Source organism: Macrobrachium rosenbergii, chromosome 49 (assembly GCF_040412425.1).
Source record: "Macrobrachium rosenbergii isolate ZJJX-2024 chromosome 49, ASM4041242v1, whole genome shotgun sequence".
Taxonomy (NCBI): Eukaryota; Metazoa; Arthropoda; class Malacostraca; order Decapoda; family Palaemonidae; genus Macrobrachium; species Macrobrachium rosenbergii.
Genome location: NC_089789.1, coordinates 40,293,606 through 40,306,105, shown reverse-complemented (window position 1 = coordinate 40,306,105; position 12,500 = coordinate 40,293,606). Strand labels below are relative to the sequence as shown.

The 12,500-nt window shown below is 39.2% G+C and overlaps 2 protein-coding genes across 3 annotated transcripts in view; one reads left to right on the top strand and one right to left on the bottom strand.

The window, feature by feature from the left end:
- Positions 1-4,434, top strand: part of LOC136832367 (antifreeze protein Maxi-like) — a 54,190-nt gene extending 49,756 nt beyond the window's left edge. Inside the window, exons 2-3 of the mRNA XM_067093277.1 lie at positions 3,410-3,497; positions 3,601-4,434. Coding sequence (XP_066949378.1) covers positions 3,410-3,497; positions 3,601-4,434 — 922 coding nt within the window. The remainder of the gene's footprint in view (positions 1-3,409; positions 3,498-3,600) is intronic.
- The window catches only part of alpha-Man-IIb (alpha-Mannosidase class II b), a 1,038,654-nt gene that overhangs the window by 597,184 nt on the left and 428,970 nt on the right, over positions 1-12,500 (bottom strand). The gene's annotated exons all lie outside the window — the stretch shown is intronic.

Below are 12,500 nucleotides of genomic sequence, written 5' to 3'. Positions count from 1 at the left end.
TAATACTGACATTTTTACTCACTTTACATAAAGACTCCAGCTGAGATATGATTCTCTCTCTGTCTCTCTCTCTCTCTCTCTCTCTCTGCCTTTCAGTTAGTACTTGTTTGCACCATAATACTGACATTTTAACTCACTTTTACTCAAACACTCCATCTGAAATAAATATAAGGGACCCCCACTCTCTCTCTCTCTCTTTCTCTCTCTCTCTCTCTCTCTCTCTCTCTCTCTCTCTCTCTCTCTCTCTCTCTCACACACACACACAGAAATAAATACAAAGATATGCCAACTGCAAAAACATAAAAACCAATTTTCTTGTTGTCGCTGTTGGCTTAAGACTGCTACGTCAGCATTAAAGGTGCATTTGTTTCTGGTGTTTCCTTGGAACAGACAGATTAATTTCCCTTCAGATACATTAGTCATAAGACTTTAACACCCTTGCATTATTTTACTCATTTCATCGTGCAAACACTTTGTAATATATGCTACAATAACACACACTGCAAGAACCTTGAATTATTTACAATAACGTTACAAAATGAGAGACCTTTGCATTATTTTCTACAATATTACAATGTTCACCACCTTGTATCAGTTTTAGAACTTCACGCCACACATAACGTTCGTATTCTCCTCCATAACAGTCAAACAAAATACAAGACTTTCAGTTTAGTTTCTACAACATTACACAGTGCAAGACCCCTAGTATTATTTTCTACCATATGACAAAGTTAAAGGCATTTGCGTATCTTTTTTTACATTATTGCAAACTGCAAAGTATAACGGTTATTATTTACAGCAATCTGGAAGAGGTAAAAATAAGGTAAATATCACAAACATCGAACCATTTTAGGTAATTACCGTACAGTACAAAATGGCATCACATATATGAAACATTAAACGGAATCTAATTAAGTTACACTTGTCAGTGCTTCGATTTCTGAGAGCTTACCAAGAAACAAAGTGAATTAGCCTATGTAAAAACGTCCCTTGACCAATTACTTGCATCATTGTCTTGTTATTTAAAATGCGATCGTATTCGAGTGGAATAAGACACAAAGGCAATTAACTTGCTGAGCGGGCTTCATCCGAAACGAAGCTTTGGAAAACAAAGCTCCAAGATGAGATGTACAGTAAAATGTACGGGGGAAAAAGCGCGCATAGTGACAGTCAGTTCATACATACATACATACATACATACATACATACATACATACATATATATATATATATATATAAATATATATACATATACATACACACGTACATAGGGCATACATATACATACGTGCATATATGTGAATAGAGAGAGAGAGAGAGAGAGAGAGAGAGAGAGAGAGAGAGAGAGAGAGAGAGAGAGAGAGAGAGAGCGAGTATCCATCTCCGGACAAACGCATCTTCCCTAAGCCTCTCCAATACAAAGAGAAATCCCGTTATCAAATACAAGCATTTCAGCCAATGCAGCAAGCACGGTTTACGTTTATCAAAACAGGATTAAGAAACAGAAGCGCCGACACTCATCTTGTCCTCCCTCCCTCTCACTAGGTTTGAGAAATCTCTTCAGTCTCTACGATTCTCCAGCTCGAGACATCTCTTTTTCTCTCGCTCGCCAGCTGAAGAGTCCCAAGAGATTCTCTCTCTCTCTCTCTCTCTCTCTCTCTCTCTCTCTCTCTCTCTCTCTCTCTTGGAGAAGTGACTGAGTTTCAAGTATCCTTAGGTATATTCAGTTGCTTAATTTCTATGATCGCCAATCAGCCGACCTGCAAATTTCTCTCTCTCTCTCTCTCTCTCTCTCTCTCTCTCTCTCTCTCTCTCTCGCGCGCGCGCGCAAGCGATTTGCCAATCAAAAGACAAGAACGGCGTTTGAGGAATTAACTAATCCGATACGAATGAAGAACGGTACTCGAACCGAGAGATAATTGGATAAGGTACACGAACAATTTTTTTTTTTTTTGGGTACAATGGATATTGCAAACAGAAGCGAGGGAGACGGTTAATCAGAGTTTAAATTGGGCGAGCCGAGTGTTGCAGGTAATTGCAGCCGTGCGTTTATCCGAGTGAGGTGAGTGCCAAAGGTGAAGCATAGGTCAAGAGGGCACTGCTTAATGACCTTGATTCCTGGGTCTCTCGTCGTAGTTGATCTTCGGAGTTCGCTCACGTATCTTGGGCGACTTCTAACTTCTGTGCTTCTATCGGATTCGCTATGAGATGAATGACCGTGAAGTTTGGGTTTAGACAACCGTGGTGGTCAGAGAGAGAGAGAGAGAGAGAGAGAGAGAGAGAGAGAGAGAGAGAGAGAGAGAGAGAGAGAGAGAAAGTGGAAAGTTAGCGATACGGTTTTCTACCGTGAAATACCAGACGTTACGGAAACTCATTACGAAGCTTAGCGGTCATACCGGGATTCGAAAGCCAAGGCTAAATAGATAAAATAAATAAATTATCCTGTAGCAGTATGTTCGATGGACACATTCCCGAAAAACTGACTTTATACACTTCCTTTTTCTAGCGTCATGGATCAGAAAGAATGAGAGACAAATATAAATAATTTTCCGCAACATTCAAGGGTTCTACTACTACTATTACTACTAATACTACTACTACTACTACTACTAATAATAATAATAATAATAATAATAATAATAATAATAATAATAATAATAATAATAATAATTTCTGTTAAAAAGAATGGCGGAATAAATTGAATTGATTTTATCTAAGGTTTTTCCATTTCTCCTCACCACTCTCTTTTCTTCAATTCTAATATCTGCTCAACACTGGCCGATGTTCATTATAAGGATAACGTGAAATAAAAGGCAGGAGTTCTGAATTCAGTTACTTTTCATTCCTATACAATCAGGGGGAAGTTAAACATGGCGTCATGATTCCGTAGAGTTTCCGGTTAACGGCCTAAGGTAACTAAAATCTCGAAGGTGTACATTTAATTCACAAGGCTGTGTATTCCCGTATGATATTCCAGTAACATACAACAAACAAGATAGACCCATTCATTTGATAGAAAGTTCCATGATTTAAAATGGTATGTAAGAATGACAAAATAATAATAATAATAATAATAATAATAATAATAATAATAATAATAATAATAATAATAATAATAACTACGTCACTTACTTGAAAGCACCAAATATTTCAGTGTCATTTCCAACTCAAAACCAACGAGAAAATAATAATAATAATAATAATAATAATAATAATAATAATAATAATAATAACTACGTCACTTACTTGAAAGCACCAAGAATTTCAGTGTCATCCCCAACTCAAAAACCAACGAGAAAATAATAATAATAATAATAATAATAATAATAATAATAATAATAATAATAATAATAATAATAATAAAACATGCACTTAAAAAACTAAATAAGCATTCCAACACCACTTCCAGCACAACAACCAACGAGCCAACAACTCCTTCCAGCGAAGGGGAACACCGGCGCCGTCCTTCCCGAGCGGAACTTAAAACAGCAAATCGCGTAACATTCATTAAGGCGCGGATCCCAAGTCTCCGCAGATCCTGGAAGCAATAATCAACTTCATTACAATCGAGTCAACACCAATTCTCACGTGACAAATTAGCCTCCGGCTCAGCAAGCAGCTCCTGCTGTTGCTGTTGCTGTTACTGCTGCTTTTGCTGCTGCTGTTGTTGCTCCTGCTGTTGCTGTTAATGTTGCTAATGCTGTTGTTGTTACCGCTGTTGGTTTTGCTGCTGTGATTGCTCCTGATGTTCCCGTTGCTGCTGCTAGTGCTGCTGTTGTTACCGCTGTTAATGCTGTTGTTGTTACCGCTGTTGTTTCTGGTGTTGTTTTTGCTGATGTTATTGCTCCTGATGTTCCTGTTACTGCTGCTAATGCTGTTGTTGTTACCGCTGTTGTTTCTGCTGTTGTTTTTGCTGCTGTTATTGCTCCTGATGTTCCTGTTACTGCTGCTGCTGTTGTTGCTGCTGGTGTTGTTACTGCTGTTTCTTCTGATGGTACTTTTGCTGCTGTTCCTGTTAATGCCGCTGCTGCTGTTATTGTTCCTGCCGTTTCTGTTACTGCTGCTGATGCTGTTGCTGCTGTTGTTATTGCTGTTGCTTCTGCTGTTACTTTTGCTGCTGTTCCTGTTACTGCTGCTGATGCTGTTACTTTTGCTGCTGTTACTGCTGTTGCTTCTGATGTTATTGTTGCTGTTACTGCTGTTGCTTCTGATGTTATCGTTGCTGTCACTGCTGCTGTTGCGGTTTCTGTTACTGCTGTTGCTTCTGATGTTATCGTTGCTGTAACTGCTGCTGTTGCGACTTCTGTTACTGTTGTTGCTCTTACTGCTGCTGCTCTGCTGCAAAAGCCGATGATATCACAAGAAGAAGAAGAAGAAGAAGAAGAAGAAGAAGAAGAAGAAGAAGAAGAAATGGCGATTAATAAGTGTGCATGACGGAGTGTCATATGCAAAGGCAATCGGACACCGGGCGCATTCAGCGGGAAACAAAAAAAGCGCCGGCCGAATCCCACACCAAAAGCGACCCCCTAATTAATCCCGGCATCACAAGGACACCCACTTGATCCCGGCGCTGAAATCGGAGTCATATACCTCATCAATAGATGCGTTGTTGAGGGGATGGAAAGGTAGGGGAGGAGGAGGGGGGCTTTTTGATAGGGGAGAAAGGGGGAAGGGAGGGGTTGGCTACGGATATCACACTGAGAATAACACAGTGGCAAACGAAATCACAGGAGGAGGAGGAGGAGGAGGAGGAGGAGGAGGAGGAGGGGGAAGGGGAGGAGGAGGAGGAGGAGGAGGAGAATGTTTAGGGTAGGGTGGGAGGTAGGGGGTCATGAAAATCATACCAAGTCAACAAAATTAAAACCGATACATCAAGTTGAAAACCTGGGGGGGGGGATGGGTGGGAAGAGTAGGAGGGGGGAGGGAGGAAGGAGGTAGCTGACATCATACTGAGAATAATAAACTGTAAACGGATAAACAAACACGGCACCAGAAATGGCGATCCCCCCCCAACACCCCCTCGCCTATCTCTTCCGCAATGAATCAGGTAGTCGCCAGATTCTATGACCCCGGGTCACTTAAGTTCACACACACACACAGACACGCACACAGGAATGAGGAATGGGGGCGATTACGCGCGCCCTTAAATCAAACGGAGCCGGAAATCTTTAAAAATGGACGTCCCGAAGCCCGGAATGAATGCACCGCTGACGTCATTATCGGCAACATTAACACAAACGTATTGGCTTTAAAATGAACCCGGAGACACTATCTTTCGCGCGTCGTAAATTCAGACGCGTTTGGTATGAGAGAGAGAGAGAGAGAGAGAGAGAGAGAGAGAGAGAGAGAGAGAGAGAGAGAGAGAGAGAGGGATTATCTTCAACACCTATCCTCGCCAATTCCATCGAGAGAGAGAGAGAGAGAGAGAGAGAGAGAGAGAAAGGAGATTGGATTAAATTGAACACCTTCCATCGCTAATTCCATCGGAGAGAGAGAGAGAGAGAGAGAGAGAGAGAGAGAGAGAGAGAGAGAGAGAGAGAGAGAGAGAAATTAAATTGAACACCTTTTCTCGCCAATTCCACCAGAGATGTTTACATAAAGAGATCAATTGTTGCTGATTATAAAAAGCAAGTTCTTAAATTTCTATTACATTTCCGAGTATTATTAGATATACTAGTATTATAAAAAAAAAAACCTTTAACCACAGAAACTGAAACATACGCATAACAAATAAGGAAGGAAAAAATGGCGCGCAATCATAATAGATGTTCATACAAATTACGCAAACAACATATCTTACATCAAAAGTAAAAAGGCAAATAAAAAAAAAACGATAAGAAATAACAAGACAAACAAAAGGTAAAAAAAAGTAAAAAATGCGCCGAAGTTTCTTCGGCGCAATCGAATTTTCTGTACAGCGTATACGTATAATGCTGTATGAAACTCACCCGCGGCCCATGAAACTCTCAGCCACGACCGGATGATGGCATGACCTATAGCGTTGCCAGACGCACGATCATGGCTAACTTTAACCTTAAATCAAATAAAAACTACTGAGGCTAGAGGGCTGCAATTTGTTATGTTTGATCACTGGAGGGTGGATGATCAACACACCAATTTGCAGCCCTCTAGCCTCAGTAGTTTTTAACGTCTGAGGGCGGACAGAAAAAAATGCGGACGGGCAAACAAATAGCCATCTCAATAGTTTTCTTTTACAGAAAAGTAAAAAACGGTAAGAAATAACAAGACCAGAAAAAAGACTGGTAATAATAAACAACGCGGATTCATTCTGAATAATCAGAGAGGGAGACAATCGACGGGAAGGCGTCCCAGTGCAGAATTAATAACAGCAATTCTCAGCTCTCGTAATAGCTTGGAGGTAATAAGTTCTGATAACAACCTCGACACAGGGATTAGAATCTTCGGTAGGATAACTTGGCTCCTCCTGGGATAGGAATGACTGTTCAGAGAGAGAGAGAGAGAGAGAGAGAGAGAGAGAGAGAGAGAGAGAGAGAGTCAGGGACGTTAAACAAAATTGGGTCTAGTAAGAATTGGTAACAACAGGAATTGCCAGTCGCAGGAGAGAGAGAGAGAGAGAGAGAGAGAGAGAGAGAGAGAGAGAGAGAGAGAGAGAGAGAAGTCAGGGAAAGTTAACAACACTGGGTCTAATAAGTACCTGATAGGTTCCCGCAGGAAATGCCAGTCGCAGACGAGACGCAAACCCCTTGTACATCTGTGGGCCAGATCGCATGGCTCGCAACATCACCCCAAAAATATCTGGAGAAAACTAAAGAAATACCCTCTAGAGGAACTCCCTTAAATGAGAAAAAAGGTGCAAATAATTCACTGTCTAGTGTAAACACTCAATAACAAGCTGTGGAGAGCAAAAACACTTTACCACGAAGCCATCGTCCACTGTTATGCTAAGCCTCTCTTTTCTCATACGCGTTTTATTCTTGGTTATATTACAGTACCTTTCCGACCGCGCCAATCCCTTCCATCTGGTTTTGACAGCTTGTTTTTTTTCTCTCAGTATTTACTAACTACGATTTAGTTTCCTTCCCACCGCTAAATGGAGGTCGGTTGGAAAAAAAATAACGAGAGAAGCTGGCAGGTCCTTTTTTTTTTATTGCTCTACTTTTTTTTTTTTTGGGGGGGCTGCTTCATCCCGTAGAGAGAAGAGAGGGAGAGAGAGATTTGGATTATTATTAACATCAATTTGCAAATATTTATCGAGCTAACAGAAAAACAGCCATTATATTACCTAACAATTTTCAAAAGAATCTAATATCTAATGTCTTAATGTAAAAAAAATGTAAAGACTGCATATATATTTAAGTAAATATATATGTATATGTATATATGTATACGTATATACATATATATATACACACACACACACATATATATATATATATATATATATATATATATATATATAAATATATATATATATATATATATATATATATATATATATATATATATATATATATATATATATAAAAGAATCACCAACAAATATTTCCAAGTTCAACAACAACAGCAAAACGTACAACCTACAGACATTTACGATAAATGTATGCGCCTATTCCCCTGACATTGTGCTTACAAAGAAGAACCATTACACAACATTCACAACAATAACAATTTCAGTAGTTACTCACTGTAACCTGGCTTCTTTCCGCTTCTCAAGGGAATAAAAACACATTTCACTGACAAATTATATTCACGGATACTGAACTGTTTTGGTAACGTAGACACCGAACAATTACCCAAAAAAGGAACCATAAACCATCCTTGCTTTAGAGAACAATGGTAATTCACAAAATCAAACAGAAAAACGATCAAACAATTCTAATGTACGAGAGCTTGTAGGCAAGACTAAAATGTTTTACCGGAAGAATACCAATATATTTAGCAAAGGGACGAAAGTCCCTATCAGAAGAAACAAGAATTTTGAAATGGATAAATAAAAAAATGTGCAAAATACAAAATATTGCAGCTTTATAACAAGCGCGTGCACACAAATGACAGACGACACCAAATCGGAAACACGAGACGGAGGTCTAAGACTACAAAAAGAAAATAAAGAAAAAAAAAGAATACAAAAGAAAAACCAGCATAGAAATGGAAGGATGAACAACGGGTAAATTAACCCTGGGACGAAAAAGAGGAGGAGGAGGAGGAGGAGGAGGAGGAGGAGGAGGAGGAGGAGGAGGAGGAAGAGAGCGGAGAAAACAATAGGGAATCAATTCAATTCATTCGGTGTAACCTTACTCCCCTTGCTTCCCATTTTCACCCTCTCCAGCTCCCCTCGTCCGAGGGGACACACAATAAATCACAAAATGGACTTCCTCTATCTACTGCAGGAGGCTCTCGGGTCTGAGAAATCCTCTCCTGAAGGGGCAGGTGAAACAGAGATGGCGAATAATGGTCGGGGTTTTCCTTTCATAACAAAAGGCAATAGATATTGAATATTTAGGTAAGTCGGTGGTACCTTCAAATTACCAAATCAAAAGTTAATAGCAATAATATAAATAACTGTTGCTCTTTTTTAGACTCAGCTGCTCTTATGCCATCGTAGGCTCCTGAGAGCAGTCAGTAGAAAAAGTAATAAAAACGACAATAATGTTGATGATATTTTAACAATCAAATAAAACATTCCACTTCAGCATTATTAACCTCCAGGTAATACGGACGTAAGGATAAGTACAGGAACACCTATTTTCACTCAGGATCAAACGGAAACAGTAAGAAAAAGGACTGCTACACGTCATCCATCGCCTCAAGTCAACCACTGTGTCTATGGCAACAGTGGGACAACTACCAACAGAGCAGCAGACTCCACTAATTAGTTGCTCTACAGTTCCCACCATGCAATAGCGATACGCCTTCCCTTATTGTTATGCAGTGGTGGTACAAATGCTAATTTATATGAACTCTGTCGTGAGACTTTACGGACGTAAGTTGGTCCCAAGCCTGCCAGATAATGAGGGGTAAGGGCAGGGTAAATGCCTCCATGGGGGGGGGAATAGAAGAAAGTTACTTCATAAGGGAAAAAAAAGAGACATAAGTTACCATCTCTCTCTCTCTCTCTCTCTCTCTCTCTCTCTCTCTCTCTCTCTCTCTCTCTCTCTCTCTCTCTCAACGACCTCCTTTCTTTCCCTATAAAAGCAGCGAATAATTAAAATCGGCTCCACATCTACGTAAAAAGTGTCACACGGAAAAGACAACAGCATGGTGTCTTATAAAAAAAAAAAAAAGAGACATACAATGCTCATTTTTTTCAGAGAGCTGTGGCACATGAAACTGTACATACAGAGATTTGCAACATTATTCTATTTGACAATCAAATAAAATCTTAATTCCCAAACTACATTCGTAAAATACTTCGCAAGCAAAAGTGAATGAAAAATTACGATTTACAAGAAGAGTGATTATTATTATTATTATTATTATTATTATTATTATTATTATTATTATTATTACGAATAACGAACATACATGTTTACGGAATATAATACATACACAACAACATATTATTATTATTATTATTATTATTATTATTATTATTATTATTATTATTACGAAAAACGAGCATACATGTTTACGGAATATAATACATACACAACAACAACAACACATTATTATTATTATTATTATTATTATTATTATTATTATTATTATTATTATTATTATTATTATTATTATTATTATTAATAATATGCATAACGAGCACACCATGTTTACGGAATATACAAAATATACACAACAAATTATATCAACAGAGGAAAAAGAGGAAAAAGGGGAAAAGGGGAAATAGAGGAAAAAGGGGAAAAAGGAAATAGCCAAGACTCGCAAAGGCGCCGCAAGAAGAATAAGAAGAAAACAAAAAGCGTGAATATGAAGTCCGTACTCTGCCCATATTTCACAAGGTGGCGCCTCCAAGGGCATCTTCCCTTCGGCAACGGCGCCAAGGAGCTGTACAATTCGAAACAAATGGCCCCAATCTCTTTCGAAATTAGATAGAAGGCGGTATATACTCGCTATGGTTATGATTTTGGTTCTCTCTCTCTCTCTCTCTCTCTCTCTCTCTCTCTCTGTGTATACAGACATATAAATATAAATAAATACATAAATAAATATATATATATATACTGTATATATACATACACAGACACTCATACATACATACACAACCCCTCATACATACATACACACACATACATATACTGCATATGTGTGCGTGTGTATGTCAGTGTGTTTGTGTGCTCGTGTGTAAATCTTAAGCAATCAAATTAGCTAAATACAGACAAAGCCAGTCTCCGGGGGTCTTTCCAAAACCAATAAACATTCTCAACACACGTTATGCAAACAGCCAAGACGCCAATTAAGCCCCCCGACATAAGGAAACCATCAAATCACATAAAAAAAATAAAAATTCGAACAAGAGCCTCCTTCACAGACTTCCCCCTCCTCTCCCCTTCCCCTCCACCCCTCCCCCCAAACGCGGGCTTCCGACTTCAATAACATCAACGTCACGTCATTCCCGTTCAATCGCTGGAATTAATCTCTGGATTCCACTGGGAGGGAAAAATCATATTAGGGCAAACGGAGCCCGAAATCGTCATCTCCCTAAATAACCCACCATTAACCCTGCCCCCTAATCCCCCCCCCACCTCTTCTTGCAACATATGCAAAGAGCATAAATGCGCCAATCCGTCACCATCATCGATGGCCTTCGTACGTAATCTCCCAATCTGAAGAGCCCAGTCTCTACCCAGTCACCAAAAAGTAAGTAGGCCTAATCCCGCTGCACCTCAGTTATGCAATCCAAACATGCGATTTCCAACTCCTTTAAGAAACACGTAAAGAGCGTGAAAATTCTACAGCCAACTCCGTCACGACCTAAATCTTACAGCCTTTAGCACATAATCTCAACAGACCATTCCCTACCTCATTTCAGCCTAAATGTCATAACGCAAAAACATCACAGCAACTGTATATAATCCGAACACCACATTGCCAACTACTTTATTATGGTAAACAACCAACTTTTGGCCTCACTACAACCTAAGTATCCACAACTGCTACAACCTACGCATTCACAACCGTAACGGAAAATACAGACTCGTAATTCACCCACTTGGAAATTACAATTCGGAATTACGATCTTACGCGCGATTTTTTTAGCGTTTCTCTCCACTTACGTCACTGCAGCCTCCGCTGACCTGTTTCCCTTTAACGCTTATGTGGAGGAGGAGGAGGGGGAGGGGGGAGGAGGGAAAGGAGGAGAGGGAGGAGGAAGAGAAGGGATGGGAGGGGAGAGGAGAGGAGAGAGGCGGTTCACCATTCGCTGTTAATTTCTTTAGCGTAGGACATCTGTTCGAACAGTTTTCCTCTTGAATAAACTAATGGACTGCTGACATTGCATTAACATACTGCGTATTTGCGTGCATAAGCGTGTGAATATCTGCGCCTGGTGTTCTCATGAGGAGGTTATATCGGGAAAATAACTTTGTTTGGAACGAGGCAACTGAGAAAATAATAATAATAATAATAATAATAACAACAATAATAATAATAATAATATTAATAATACTGACTGATTTTTTATACCGTACTACATATCCAATGAGTCCTAGTTCTTCCACCCAGGATTCGAACCTGGGTCCCCACAACTGACAAGCGAGAATTGTATCGTTCACGTCGACGCTTCATATATATATATATATATATATATATATATATATATATATACATTACATTACTGTGTTCAAATAAAAAGTATTTAACTCATACCGACTCCATCAATACAGTGCCGAATTACACCTGCGACTTGAGACATCACAAGAAATACGAGAGAGAGAGAGAGAGAGAGAGAGAGAGAGAGAGAGAGAGAGAGAGAGAGAGACTTACTGAGAAAACCATCCAAGTGCACTGTCACACTGCATTATTCACACACACAAACCCATATATATACCTCTAGCGTGGCAAAAATAAAGAATAAAATGGTGCATAAGACTCAGGAGACGTGAACAAGACGCGAAAAGGAAATTTCCACAAAACCCGAATTACTGACAGCGAAGAGAATCTTACACAAACTTGTTAAAGAGGAAGGAAAATTTGAAAATCATTTATAAAGTCGGTCTTGACTGAGACCTCGCAAAGCACCCCAAATAAACCTCTGATTAGTGTCCAGTGAGAAAAGACTAGAATCAAATCTCCAACACTACACAATAACATAACCTTAGGAAATATATTTCCAACAAATAACACGTACAGACAAATCAGGTCACATATATAAAAACCTGAGAAAAAATACAAGCACCTCCAACCGGCAGTGTAAATTAATACGTTATATTCACCGTCAGTGTGTGAATATTTAACATAGGGTATATTTCTCCAGTACCAATACTTGCAGCTAAAGACGAAAAGAGATGTACATTCATCACGAATAATAAAAAGAAAAAACACACATTTCAAAGAACAGTAAG